The following is a 15,073-nucleotide window of genomic DNA, read 5'->3' as shown; positions in this document are numbered from 1 at the left end:
TTATTTAAAAAAATAGGCAAAAAAGATTCTCAAACAAGACTTCAAAGTGTCTAGTATTTTGCATGGCTTTAACAGTGCCAGATTACAAAATACTTTACTGAGCTATAACAACATTTGTGTTCAGATATAGTATTTATCAACCTAACTATAAGACAATTATAAGGAAAAACAATTAATTTAAGACTTTTTTCCCTAGACTGATTCTGGAAAGAAAAGCCCACAATATTAAGTTCTGTGATCTCTTACTCTTTCTTACTTTCACATCACAAACCGCCAAAATGAAAGGCAAATCTATCCTTACACTCAGCATTCTTCTGAAGCAGACTTAGTAAAACATATAGAAAGCATCATTACAAGATACCTTCTTAAAATTATGCTATTTTGAAGACATGTCATAAAAAGAGAACTAGCACATTTCAAGTTAAAGTTTTTTGTAAACTGGTACTTTTTACACATTTATTTTAGGAAACAAAGAGCACAGCAACTCAATTGATAGGATTTTTTTAAAAATAGCCTACTGCATGGCTGACAGATGATACTTATAGTATGTTGTGCCTGGCATAGATGCATTGGCCCTGCAACAAAGCAATGAATCTGTTTATTACAGAAAAAAAGCCAAGGATTTTCTAAATGCACTGCAAAATAGCTTGTCTCAAAATTAATCTCTTAAAGCAGTAATAAAACACTTGCTCAAATTAGCATCTCTAGTAGTAGTTGAACCATCACAAATACTGTTTGTCACTAATGAGGTGTTAAACTTAAGCTTCAACTCAGTTACAGAAAAATACCCTATTTTGCCTATGAGGCATAGCTTTGTATCAGAAAGCAGCTTTGGAAACTAAAAAAAATTTCCTGATTCAGTTTAGAGCGGTTGTAGAAAAATTCAGTTCATAAATAATTTCAACATTATTAGGATAATTAAGTGTCACAGCACCCACTAGCCTTTCCTATCTTTAAAGTGTCTTTAGAAAGAAAGAGTTGGTATTTTCACTACTTCAGAAATCTTATAATCAGCACAAATTATCAACTCTTACACCTCACATGTAATAATAAAATTATCACTCCTCCTGCCTTTTCTGCTCCTTACTCCATCAGGACATACATATTTTTTGTCTTTTGTCCATAGTCATTAACTAGTAAAGTGCCAACTAGTAAGACTGAAAGGAATACCTTTTTCTTTTAGGACTTAAGGAGACACTCAGGATCAAACCCAAGAACCAAATCTGTTTTGACATCCAGCCCTCTTACCATGAGAAACCATAGCAAATTATGAGTGAGGCTACATGATATTTGAAATGCATTCACAAAAAAAATATCAATTCAAACCAAACTAGAACAGATTCAAATTCAACACAGGTTTAAATCCTTTCCCTGCAAAAGCATCTTCACATTTGTCTGATTAACAAAGTCATGTTTAAGTTACTCACTGAATTTCTATCAAGCTCCCCATCAACAGGAACGGTCTCCATGCTGAAAGGATGTGCTGTCTGTCTCTCCGTCAGTTAGAGTTCTTCCATTCTGCTACTCAAGAACCTGGAGGGGGAAAGAAAAATACAGTAAGTCACTCCCAGTGGCTGAAATACATTAAAAAGCTACACTCTTTCTTTCCTCTACATTTTAAGAGGGTAAACAGTCTCCTGTTGTAAACTATGCATAGTACAGTTCCTTGGAAAACACACACATTACTTATAAAAATCAACTTTTTCCCCTTGTTACAGAGACCTCAGCAGCACATCACTCCTTCCCTCCAGGCATGTGCACACAATCTTTTTGGGTACATAAAAACTATTCTGGAGCAGTCAAGAGTTTTGCGCCTTCCTGCATAACTCCAGAACAGCCACCTTTTTCTTTGTGGAACAGAGACACAAAAATTCAACAATTTGTGCAAACCAGCACCCTCTGTGGCAGACCAGGTGCTCAGCTGGCAGTCACCACACACCACCAGAAAGCAGTGTCTCCTTCTTGAGGCATTTCCTATTTACTTTTTTTGCTACAATAAAACTTAGTATTCACATCACATTTGAAGTCACTGGTGAGACAAGAAAATGGGCTGGAATCAAGCAAAACTCAGTGGAAAAACATGCCTTAACTGCTCATTCATTTAGTGGGTTTCAGGAGAGAAGATCAAAATGGGATGCCTGCAGAGATGCCCGTCTACAGCTCATTGCTCTGCTTCTCTCTCCAAGGCAAAAAATACAAGCAGATAACAAGGCTGTTAACTGGCCTCTTCAAAACAGTAGAAGCCAGTATCCTGTAGAGAACACCCTGTAGTCCCACCCTCCACAGAGCCCTGCTCACACTGCCCTTCCCTTCAACCAGTGCCAGTGTTTTGATCAGAGAATAAACCCAAGGATTTTTCTTTGTGGTTGGTTTTTTTTGTGTGTGTTGATTTTTTGTTTTGTTTGGGTGGGGTGATGGGGCAGGAAGCAGATAAATTACAAACCAGATTGCTAAACCAAACGCTTGTGCAAGAGCAGGGGTAGCATGGAGATGGTGACTTGTTTTTTTTAAAGCTATGGTGTTGGCATATTATGCTTAGGGTATACATCAAGCTATGGCTCCACCTCAAGCTTTCACAGGAACAGATTAACTGAGGACAAGAGGGGTCAGGAAGCATCATGGCACCTCCAGAGAGCTTGAGGAGTGTCCTGGGTGTAGCAGGAAAGAAGGGCAAACAGAGGACAAGTAGAGCTCACACAAGATCTTACAGTTCAAAGCCTGCATCTGGAAATACATACCACGAAAACAAACCTCACTATAAAGAACAACCATTTCTTCAACACATAGGAGTGTTAACACACTATAGCAAGTTACCATAACATATGCCACTAAAACATAAAAGGAAGCATTAATAAAAAGTTTAATAAAAAGACTGTGGGCGCTAAAGAAACTGTAAATTCTATAGTTCCATATGACTCAGTTCAAAGCACCGATGAGGATCTTACTCAAGTAGCTGAGTAATTACTGAGGCAGCACATAACTGGGAAGCATACGGCTAGATGTTTTCAAGTAAATTAGAAACAGTAGACATCCAAAGGGAGATGACTACGAGTGATTAATTTGCATTAATAAAACGAAGGATGGCATGATCACAGAAAGAGGAATGTACCCTAGAAGCTCTATTTCCAGGGGTAGCAGGTACTGCAACATGCACGATTCACACACCAGCACAGGGATGCAGAATTGGGTAATGTCTCTTGGAGACTATGCCTTGTCATCTCCCTCCCTTGCACCCATTTTAGGTTCCATAATTAGCAGGCAACTCAGCAACACCAGGCTTCATACATATTCAATTTATGGAAACACTAAGCTCTCCTAAACATGATGAAAAATGAGTGGCATTTCAAACAGATGCATACACTGATATTTAAAGAAGATAGTCAGCTTTTTTAGTTACAAAAACTTGCAACCATACTCAGTTATACAAACAAACAAGACTTTCCTGACACAAGCACATTCACCTCAAAACAAGTTTTAAACCCATCTCTATTTTTAACAGACATTTTTAAACTCTTAGTTTTTATTGTCAACACTCCTGTTGTATTCTGCTCCTTGGTTTGTTCATATGACCACAGCCACTACAACCTTCGTTATCTCAGTCTCAAGAGTAGTATCATTAAGACAGGTACTCCAATGTCTAATACTTAGCATTTCTCACCATCCATGGTGCCCAGGAAACTCATAATCCATCAGGGTCCCAAAGACTGCAGATAAGTTACCTGGGAGAGGGAGGGAGAAAATTCTGACTGCTCATGTCTGAACAGACGTGCAGAGTAAAGCAGGTGCAGAGAAGGCTAAGGACTGCCTTCCTCACATTGTTCAGCTTATGACCACTCAGCTGGCTTGGCTTATCATTCTCAGCAAAATGGAGGCTGCAAGTGAACAACACAGCTTCTAAAATATGCTAAAAAAAATACCACAGAAGGAAAAGGGATCTCTCAGCAAAAGGATATTGCTAAAAAAGTCAAGTAAGTATGAACTTTGAGAACAGATATTTTTTTTTAATTACATAATGCTTCCAACCATCCAAGCCCCAAGGCTTTGAAAATACTTTCCCATCAGTGTAGAGAAGGGAGATTTGTTTGTAAACGCAGACAGGTTTTTATGAGGTGTACTTTCATCAGCAAGTGAGATCTCTTCTACTTCAGCTGGATTAGATTTGAAGACACAACCTCAAACTTGAATAATCATCTTTTTAGCTTTTGAGGGACATATATGACACGCCTTTGCTGCTCTCTCCACATTCACAAGTGTTTGCAATTTGATTGTCTGCCTGGTTGGTAGGTTTGGGGCTTTATTTTACAGATGCTCCTACTTCACAGTTACAACTCTTAAAAAGCTTGAATGTTCAGAAGGGCACATGCAAACTAAAGTTTCTTGAAAATAATTGTATGATGGCACCCCAGCTAATTACCTATGATGACACTAAACTGGGAGGAGTGGCTGACACACCAGAAGGCTGTGCTGCCATTCAGAGAGACCTAGACAGGCTGGAGAGTTGAGCGGGGAGAAACTTGATGAAATTCAACAAGGGCAAGTGTAGAGTCTTGCATCTGAGGAAGAACAACCCCATGTACCAGTACAGGTTGGGGGCTGACCTGGTGGAGAGCAGTGTAGGAGAAAGGGACCTGGGGGTCCTGGTGGACAGGAGGATGATCATGAGCCAGCAACGTGCCCTTGTAGCCAAGAAGGTCAATGGCATCCTGGGGCGTCTTAGAAAGGGTGTGGTTAGCAGGTCAAGGGAGGTTCTCCTCCCCCTCTATTCTGCCTTGGTGAGGCCGCATCTGGAGTATTGTGTCCAGTTCTGGGCCCCTCAGTTCAAGAAGGACAGGGAACTGCTTGAAAGAGTCCAGCGCAGAGCCACAAAGATGATGAAGGGAGTGGAACATCTCCCTTATCAGGAAAGGCTGAGGGAGCTGGGTCTCTTTAGCTTGCACAAGAGGAGACTGAGGGGCAACCTCATCAAAGTTTACAAATACATTAAGGGCGAGTGTCTGGACGGAGCCAAGCTTTTTTCAGTGACATCCAGTGATAGGACAAGAGGCAATGGATGCAAACTGGAGCACAGGAGGTTCCACATAAAACTTCTTTACTGTGAGAGTGACAGAGCGCTGGAACAGGCTGCCCAGAGAGGCTGTGGAGTCTCCTTTTCTGGAGACATTCAAAACCAGTCTGGATGCGTTCCTGTGTGATGTGCTCTGGGTGATCCTGCTCTGGTAGGGGGGTTGAACTAGATGATCTTTCGAGGTCCCTTCCAACCCCTAAGATTCTGTGATTATTTTATAGACAGTGGATACAAACAGGCACTTGGAAAGGTTTTGCTCATTTTAAAGCAGCTGTACGAATTGCACAAATTACATCATAATATAAGGTATTTGTCTCCAACCATGAAGATGACCTAGGGTGATTAGCTCAGAAACATACATTAAAAGTAGAAGGGAAATGCATCCCATTTGTCACATGATCACCAATCTGTCACATTAACATCTGTATTTCATCTTTATTTTTAGCAGATTGTTTCAGCCATTGGTAGTTTTTAAAGCAGTCTGGTTTTCAGTTAGCTGCACCTTAAGAATGGGAAAGTTCTGCTTGGGTCTCTGATAGAAGAAAAGGATAGGACAGCATGCAACAATGAAAGGTACTACTCTGTATGAACAGAATTTTATTTAACTATCTATACATGTGCATACTCAAATTTCTTACTTAACTTCCTACCTCTTCCTAACTCCCACCCTTAAAAAAAGTATTTCAAAAGTCTTAAGAGTATGCCTCAAGTCCTGCACTTGGGTGACAACAACCGCATGCAATGCTACAGGCTTGGGGAAGAGTGGCTAGAAAGCTGTGCAGACAAAAAGCCCCTGCGGGTGTGGCCAGGTGGCCAAGAAGGCAAATGGCATCCTGGCTTACATCAGGAATAGCGTGGCCAGCAGGAATAGGGAAGAGATTGTCCCCCTGTACTTGGCACTGGCAAGGCCAGACCTCAATTACTCTGCTCAGTTCTGGGCCCCTGATTACAAGAAGGACATTGAGGTACTGGCATGAGTCCAGAGAGGGCAGCAAAGCTGGTGAAGTCTGGTGAAAAAGAGGCCAAGGGGAGATCTCATTGCTCTCTACAATTACCTGACAGGAGGTTGTAGCAAGGTCAGCATTAGTCTCCTTTCCCAAGTAACAAGCAATAGAAGAGGAAATGGCCTCAGGTTGTACCAGGGGAGGTTTAGATTGGCTGTTAGGAGAAAATTCTTCACTGACAGCGTTGTCAGGCACTGAAACAGGCTTGCCCAGGGATGTGGTTGAGTCACGATCCTGCAGGTTTTTAAAAGATGTGTAGATGTGATGCTTAGGGACATGGTTTAGTGGTGGACTTGGCAGTGTAAGATTGAGTCCAACAGTTACCCTAGAAAAGGTTTTTTCCAACCTAAGTTATTCTAGGATTCTAAAATGTTGTATGATATTCTCTGAGGTATAGTTGCAAAGGTCACAGAGCAAACATAGCAGAAGCCAGATGCCTTGGCCATGTCAGAAGTATCTGTGGCAGCAAGCCTTTATTCACACCCTTACAGACAAGTGGATTCAGTAGAGTTCTCTATTGACTTTTAAATTCCGTGTTAACCAGATTATATCCATGTTTATTTAAGAGATATGTTCATTTAACTGAATAAAGGGGTTATTAGAAAAGACAAGCCCTTTTTTCTTCCAGCATAAGAAAGGCTCCACACCAAATATGTAACTTGTTCCATGCATATTAGAGAGTTTAAACCTGACTCCATGTCAGTTAGTACCCTACTAGAGGTATGTTTCTAACAGTAAACAGTTCACAAAAGGATTCTTCTTTCCCTTCCCCCACAGTTCAAACACTTCACCAAATTTAGAGAATTTCATTGAGACTTTGCAAGATGTCATGGCTGAGATGCCTGCTATGCTCCCTCCTGTATCCTCACTGCCCTCCACACAAGTTCCTGAATTGCAGCCAAGGTGCAGCCAAAAAGTGAAAGTGGTAGAGATGACCTCTGAATCTAATAAGCTTTCTTCTGAATTGATAGACCAAGTTCCTTGAATAGCTGCATAACATATTATATAGGCAGGTTTTAGCTTTCTCCTTAAATACTATCACCTACAGCCATGAAGTTTGCACTGTGATACTGTTTTGTGATCTATTCTAGTACCAGATACCTTTTTAACTCCAGCATCATACCTCATAGGCAAGGTACAGCCTCACCTCTGACCTGCTAATGGGCTGCACTGAGTGCACAGTGAAATGGCTACTGCATGCTGATCCAGCCTTTCCAAAGGGGAAGGATTCTCCAGGGCTCTGACCTCCCAAACTGACCTGCTAATCTCTGCTGGATGCCTGCCTCTTTCCTTAAGGCCTAAAATAAGCTAATACACTGAAATTGCCCAAAACAGGTATCAGATAAGAAATATTGTACATTTCTTTAGGATGACACAGACATACTTGACTTCAAAGAGCAATATAGCAACAAACACGGATGAGGCACACTGGGAATAGGAAATGTAACTGCTTACACTGGCATTGAGAAAGGTAAAAAATGACCTAAGTCCTTGCTGGAAAGCAGAGTGACAGCAGGAGCAGAAAAATCCTATTCCACCAGGAACCACTGAATGGTCGAGGCAGGAAGGGGCCTCTGGAGGTCTTCTTGTCCCACCTCTCTTTTGTGGGAGAGCATCTAGGTGGCTTTTGAGCTTCTCCAAGGACAAAGACTCCACAAGCTCTCTGGGCAACTTCTGCTGGTGCTTGGTTATCCTCACAGTGAAAAAAGCATCAGCCGACATTGAGAGGGAACCTCCTGTGTTTCAGTTTGTGCCCACTGCCTCCTGTTCCATCGCTGGGCACCACCGGAAAGAACCGGTCTCTAGTCACCTCTACACCCTCCCTTCAGGGACTTATACATATTGATGAGATCCCCCTGAGCCTTCTCTTCTCCAGGCTGAACAGCTTTAGCTCTCTCAACCTCTCTTCATTTAAGATAAGATCCAGACTTGATCATCTCCATGGCCTGACACTGGACTCTGTCCAATATGTCCATGTTTCTCTTGTACTGGGAGACTCAGAACTGGACCCAGCACTCAAGGTGTGCCCTCACCAGTGCGGGTTAGAGGGGAAGAATCACTAACCTCAAGCCGCTGACAATGCTTTGTGTGATACACCCAAAGATTCACCTTCGTTGTGGCAAGGCCATGTTTCTGGCTCATGTTCAACTTGTTGCCCATCAGGATCATCAGGTAAGCCTGAGGTAAGCAGTTCTCAGGTGTGGTTATCAGAGCATTCATAGAATCATAGAATCATAGAATCCTAGGGGTTGGAAGGGACCTCGAAAGATCATCTAATCCAACCCCCCTGCCAGAGCAGGGTCACCTAGAGTACATCACACAGGAAGGCGTCCAGGCGGGTTTTGAATGTCTCCAGCGAAGGAGACTCCACAACCTCTCTGGGCAGCCTGTTCCAGTGCTCTGTCACTCTTACAGTAAAAAAATTTTTCCTGATATTCATCTTAAACCTCCTATGCTCCAACTTGTATCCATTACTCCTCGTCCTATCACTGGTCATCACCGAAAAAAGCTTAACTCCATCGTCTTGACACTCACCCTTTACATATTTGTAAACATTGATGAGGTCCCCCCTCAGTCTCCTTTTCTCCAAACTAAAGAGACCCAGCTCCCTCAGCCTTTCCTCATAAGGGAGATGTTCCACTCCCTTAATCATCCTTGTGGCTCTGCGCTGGACTCTTTCAAGCACTTCCCTGTCCTTCTTGAACTGAGGGGCCCAGAACTGGACACAATATTCCAGATGTGGCCTCACCAATGCAGAATAGAGGGGGAGGAGAACCTCTCTTGACCTACTAACCACACCCTTTCTAATACACCCCAGGATGCCATTGGCCTTCTTGGCCACAAGGGCACACTGCTGACTCATGGTCATTCAACTCAGTCAGGTGCATAACAAAGTTTAAGGTAATACTCTTGAGAAAGGTGTAAGTGCTAAGCAACAAAAAGCTTCATAAAAATCACAGCTAACAGGGATAGGGTAAGTTTTAAGAGATTAAGGGAAACCTACATGCTAAATTTAACTAGGGTGATCAGACAATCTAAGTGTCATTCAGCAGTCATATAGCAGAGTGAAGGCATTTTCACTTTGCTCCATGAAGTGAGAGAGCAGCCATAGCACAGAGATAATAAAGGTACATGGTCTTACTTTCAAGGCCCTTTCAGTCCTGTGTACCAGAGGAAGTACAGCCCCCTGGTTGTAGTTTGAGGCCACATATCATCTCTCAGTTCACAAGTCATTAACAAGCTACAGATCAGGCCAGCTTCATGCACATGACACAATATCAGTGCATGCCAAGGACTCCGTGTTTGTTGTGACCAGTTCCAAGAAAGCAGGAACTAAAGCCGAGTTACTGGTAAAAATGGAATGGGTCCAACGGGGTCAAAAGATTCAGCAAAAGATCTGCTAAACAAATACATTTTTTTCTCAACTTTCAAACTAAGCATCTTACAAATGCTAACAAGAAGTTGGAAAAGCTAGGAAGCTTTATTCTGCAGTTCTAGAAGAGAAATTTGAGAGTCGAGTAAGTGTCCAAGTTCGGTTTCTCCTGCTGTGAAGAGCTTGACAAAACCAATAATAATATAGGGGAAGTCAAAGGTGACTAACTGCATGTTACATAAACTACAGGCTGCAATGTTTGAATGCTCGAAAGTCTGCTATGGGTATAGCCACAGCAAACTCTGCAACAGCCTCATGTACGTCCCCCAAGTATACTGTGATCACTTCATGCTATCAGCTACTAAATGCACCCTTATGAAATACTTCCTTCCACCATTTCATCACCTGCCTTCTCATTTCCTGAATAAACAGTCCACGTGCAAAGGCAACAGTTTCCTCTGCTTCTGTATTGCTATTTTCAGAAGGGGGAGGGGGAAAACAAAATAAAGAAAAACCCCAGGAAAGTTCTCTCTCATATAGAAAAAAACTTGGGAAGCAGAATCATAGTTCAGATACCTCAGCTTTCTTTTGAGAGTGACAGATGGCAGTGAATGTCAAGAAAAGGACAGAAAACTTCAGAACAGCCACTGCAACTTGAATTAATTAATACCTTAAACAGGTGTCCCATAGGCAAACTTGTCCTGATAACAATGAAGGAGTACAGAAGAGGTTTTAAGAGTCACCTCTACATATCAGAATACAACATCCTCTCAAAGCTCAAGCCCCAAGTGTTCTGGAGCCCTTTCACCATTCAAATGCACTTCAGAACTCCCACTGCACTTCAGAACCTGTCCCAGTCCTTGCATATTTTGCAAGACTGCTCCCACAATCCAAAGGAACTGTAGGTCTCAATACTATATGGTTATTTCTTCACATAAGGGTGTCTAGACACCCTGACTCTACAGGAGTGTTTTACCTAAGGTTCAGTCTAACATTTGAGGATAAGAACAAGAGTCATTAAATAATTTTCTTTGCATTTATTAGGCTTGAACTAGAGAGTACCTATGAATCTCCATAAAATGTTAAAAAGATTTATTCTGTTTCATTGTGATTATGCAGGAAAAGATTCAATCAAACCTTACATAGCCAAATCTAGCATTTTATTTTTACAATTCAACATGCTGCTGTGCCAATCAGCAAAATAAGCAAATGGATGCCAAACCAACCTTAATGCAGATGCACTTGCTTGTATCTAAAACTGTTTAAACAAGGTTAAATTGGTCAGCAATATCTATTGAAGAAAAAAAGATGCAGTCAGACTAAATTATTAGACACATTGCAAACTCTTTTAATTTCAAAACTCCACCCTAGACACAAAGGTACATTTGCTATTTGAGCCTTGTTTTTCCAGCTCAAAGATGACAACCTAAAAAAGGTTTAAGAAAGTCACATGACTAATTTAACCATTTTAACACAGGGAATTTTGTGAAAGTACTACATATAGCCTTGCTCCCACCCCCTCATCTATCTAGCCAACTCATGTTCACCTGGAGGTTTGCATTAGAAGCCGAGACAGTCTTACTAATATCTCAGAGTAAAAAAAAAATTGTTCTGCACTGTGATGAAATGCCAGCTTGTACACCCTGCGATTTCTCATCTCTCATGTTGGCAGCTGTACGAAGTTGCAGCGTCATGCTCTTCTAGACACAGCTGGAAGAGGTTAAGAGATTACCAGTTCTCCACACGTGGTCCTTCTCCTCCACCTTCCCCACTTTCTGACCTGCCCACAGGCCTGTCTGTGCAAGTGCTCCCTAACCCCCTTCTGTCAGAAGGACAAAGGTACACCCCCTACTGCAAAGTATTTTAAACAGTCACTCTCAAAACACAAAACATGTAAACTAAGCTAGGCCATGGGACTTTGCACTTGCCTTTCTGCTTGCAGGTCAGGCACAGCAGTGGTAAAGAACAGCTGAGGGCCACTGCTTAACCCACTTCTGTTTCAACCATCACAGCCTGGGCAAGCATGGACTATGTCCACAGCCGCAGACTCACCCAGCACCAGCTGAAATCTACTGCAGGATACAAAAGGAGTCAAGCCAAGGCAAAATGAAAAGCAATTTTGTTTTTAAAGGTTTTTCTGAAATGAAAAAGTAAGATAAGTCTGCAGAGATGTTTCCACAGGCAAGATGAATAGGTGACAGAACAAGTCCTTCCATTTCTGATGCCAAAGTGGAATCCTGAGACACAAGATAGATCTGGATTTCCTCTGCGTGGAACTTTCCAAAACAATATCCAAGCTTGTGTTTCCTAAAAGGAACATTTTTTTCTTTTCCCCTTGACAGACATTAATGTCATGTAACGCAACAAAACAGGGAAAAAAAAAAACTGACTAATTCAAGCCAGTGAAAAACACTTTAACCATATAAGAACTAATTGATTGTGATGACAAAGCCTCTATAAGGGATGCTGAAAGCCTACTTTAATACTTGCAATTATGCTGAATACCACCTTCAGTGGTGAAACCCTCTTTTAAATCCTCATACGTTTTGAAAGGACACTGGGTATTTCATAAAGGGAAGGGGGGGGCAGTTGGTTCTGCGCACTGAAAAAAAACAAAAACAATTTCAAAATATTACTTAGGTGACTCACCTGCCTAAGAGGAATACAATTATTCAAATTCCCAATGTGATGCCATTCAACTGCATTTATTTTGAGATAACACTGGACCTACAGGCTTTCAAAGGTCTAACAGTGGTGAAAGTTTTTCCATTAGCAAGCACTGCTGAAGAACAGCATTAATGTGAATAAAACAGACCATCTTTCCTCATCCAGAGCTCCCAAAGACCTACCAGTACAGAATCACTTCTCTACCCCAATGGCTTAGTTTCACCAAAATAAGAATTGAGATTAGTTCTCTAGGTCCTGCTAATAAGAACCACGAGCACACTTCACAGGGGTTCAGTTAACACAGTAACTAAAATCCTCATTTCTTTTCTAGTCTGACATACATAAAATGGAAAAATCAATGCAAGTTCTAAGATTAAAAGAATGAAAGAAGACTTTGCACAGAAAACTAAGTCTCAGTTGAGCTGTACTCAGCTGCCATACATATATTGTTTGGGATGTTTTTTATGAAATGGACTTTCTGCAGGATTAAACATAATGGATATTTCAAACAGGAACTTAATGTTTATTCTCATGTAGAATTTAGTTTTCTTATCTTGACAGCAGTGTCTCTTTTTAATGTTAAAATAGAGTTGATGACATAAGAGATGGCCTTCATTTGGATTTCTTTTGGCTAGTGCTAGAAGGTAGTTTCCACAATTTCAAGATACAGGATATCTGTATAAGAATTTAAGAACAAAAGGTCAGAGAAGCCTATTGCAATAGGAAAACCCCTAGAAATTCTAACTTAAAGTAGCAGCAGGTTCAAAGAGGCAGCAACAGTATCTGGCTTACACATCATGGTTTATTAAAAAGACTTAGAAAGTCTAATTTACATTTCCATTGTTTATGCCAAGACTATTTTTTTCACTTTACTGCTTGACTAATTAAAATGAGCTAGTGAACCCAACTTCTGTTTTTCTAGGTGTCAGTGCTATTCTACATGTTTGCAATTCGGGTTCTCCATAGGCTTGAGGGGAGTGGTGACAGGTTTTTGGGGGGTTTCTTTGGTTTTGATTTGGGAGGGGTTTGGGAGTACCAAGAGGGGAGTGGATTTTTTTGTGTTTTTTTCATTGCTGTTGTTCTGTGAGGATTTTTTAAGTCATGAACAAATATGCTTTGTACAGGTTTAACATCCAAGCTTGTCCTTCTGAAGCTAGTAAGGCACTACTGATTACCTTAGACTTGGAACTGCTTCAAGAATCTCACAGATTTTAGTTTAACAGGATGAACATTAAGTATTCAAACAACATAGCCTGATCCACAGGACCTCTAAAATATTGTTGCATTGCAGATTTGGCAAGTGACCTAGCACTAGACCTCGTTTCCCCACACATTCCTATTCAACAACCTACATACTCCACCATGACATTCCTTTGGGCAATGAGAAGTATCTAGCCTGCCACAACAAGCAGCTATGGAAGAGTTACAAGCGTGATCATGAACTGGTTGAAAGGAAGAAGTCAGAGAGTTGTGGTCAATGGGACAGAATCTAGTTGGAGGTCTATGACAAGTGGAGTCCCTCAGGGGTCAGTACTGGGACCGGTACTGTTCAGTATTTTCATCAATGACCTGGATGAGGGAACAGAGTGTGCCCTCAGCAAGTTTGCTGATGACACTAAACTGGGAGGAGTGGCTGACACACCAGAAGGCTGTGCTGCCATTCAGTGAGACCTAGACAGACTGGAGAGTTGGGCAGGGAGAAACTTGATGAAATTCAACAAGGACAAGTGTAGAGTCTTGCATCTGGGAAAGAACAACCCCATGTACCAGTACAGGTTGGGGGCTGACCTGCTGGAGAACAGTGTAGGAGAAAGGGACCTGGTGGACAGGAGGATGACCATGAGCCAGCAGTGTGCCCTTGTAGCCAAGAAAGCCAATGGCATCCTGTGGTGTCCTGGTTTGAGCCAGGATGAAGCCAATTTTCCTTTTATTGATTTTTTTTCTTCAGCAAGCTTTCTTTTAACTAGTCACAGTGTGTTCTAACTAAAGCTGATAAGAGTGAAATGTTTTTCTAACTGCTGGGTCTTCAAGGTCGCATCTTTACTCTGCTGGCTCAGATACTACGGGGAGATCTATGACCCCCCTATAGGAGGCTGAATTAGACAGACAGCAAAACTGGCCAGAGGTATTCCATTCCATATATCTGCATAAGCTCAGAGAAAGGTCAGAGATCACAGAAGACAACTTCCTTCCTGCTTCTTTTTCCCTTCTCTTCTGTTCATGGCTGGCGTCCAGGGAGGACTCCATCCATCCATCACCATCGACCCCCAGGCTCAAGCTCTCCTGACCCTCATCACTGTGTTTTCTCCAGCAGCAGCTCTGGGATTTCTCGGGACTGTTCGAGCTCAGGAGATGCTGTGGGAGTTGCTGGGCATGGGGGGAGGCAAGAGGCTTTTGCATATCTCTGAATATACTTGTATATATTTGTATATATTTTCTTATATCATTGGTGTTTAATCAAAGCTGTATAGTTTAGTTTACAGTTGACCAAAGTCTCTCTCTTTTTCTCTCTCCTTCTCTACCTAGACAGGAGGGGGAGGGGATCAAGAGCGCTGTTGTCAAACCTGAGTCAAATGGTGACAGGTGTATTAGAAAGGGTGTGGTTAGTAGGTCGAGAGACATTCTCCTCCCCCTCTCTTCTGCCTCACTGAGGCCGCATCTGGAATATTGTGTCCAGTTCTGGGCCCCTCAGTTCAAGAAGGACAGGGAACTGCTTGAAAGAGTCCAGTGCAGAGCCACAAAGATGATTAAGGGAGCAGAACATCTCCCTTATGAGAAAAGGCTGAGGGAACTGGGTGTCTTTAGCTTGCACAAGAGGAGACTGAGGGGCAACCTCACCAAAGTTTACAAATACATTAAGGGCAAGTGTCTGGACGGAGCCAGGCTTTTTTCAGTGACATCCAGTGATAGGACAAGAGGCAATGGATGCAAACTGGAGCACAGGAGGTTCCATGTAAATATCAG

The 15,073-nt window shown here is 41.9% G+C and overlaps 1 protein-coding gene across 3 annotated transcripts in view; it reads right to left on the bottom strand.

Annotated features, from left to right (window-relative positions):
- The window catches only part of OSBPL8 (oxysterol binding protein like 8), a 95,035-nt gene that overhangs the window by 60,835 nt on the left and 19,127 nt on the right, over positions 1 to 15,073 (bottom strand). For 2 of the 3 annotated variants that reach the window (XM_051626265.1, XM_051626291.1), the window contains one exon: positions 1,428 to 1,533. In XM_051626265.1, the coding sequence (XP_051482225.1) occupies positions 1,428 to 1,469 (42 nt within the window). In that variant the 5' untranslated portion in view covers positions 1,470 to 1,533. Of the gene's footprint in view, positions 1 to 1,427; positions 1,534 to 3,658; positions 3,676 to 15,073 lie in introns of those variants that run through there. The other variant, XM_051626274.1, reaches the window with a different exon arrangement.

The sequence above is a fragment of the Apus apus genome, chromosome 1 (genome assembly GCF_020740795.1).
Source record: "Apus apus isolate bApuApu2 chromosome 1, bApuApu2.pri.cur, whole genome shotgun sequence".
Classification (NCBI taxonomy): domain Eukaryota; kingdom Metazoa; phylum Chordata; class Aves; order Apodiformes; family Apodidae; genus Apus; species Apus apus.
Note: the sequence above shows the minus strand (reverse complement) of the source record. Positions and strands in the feature narration are given on the sequence as shown.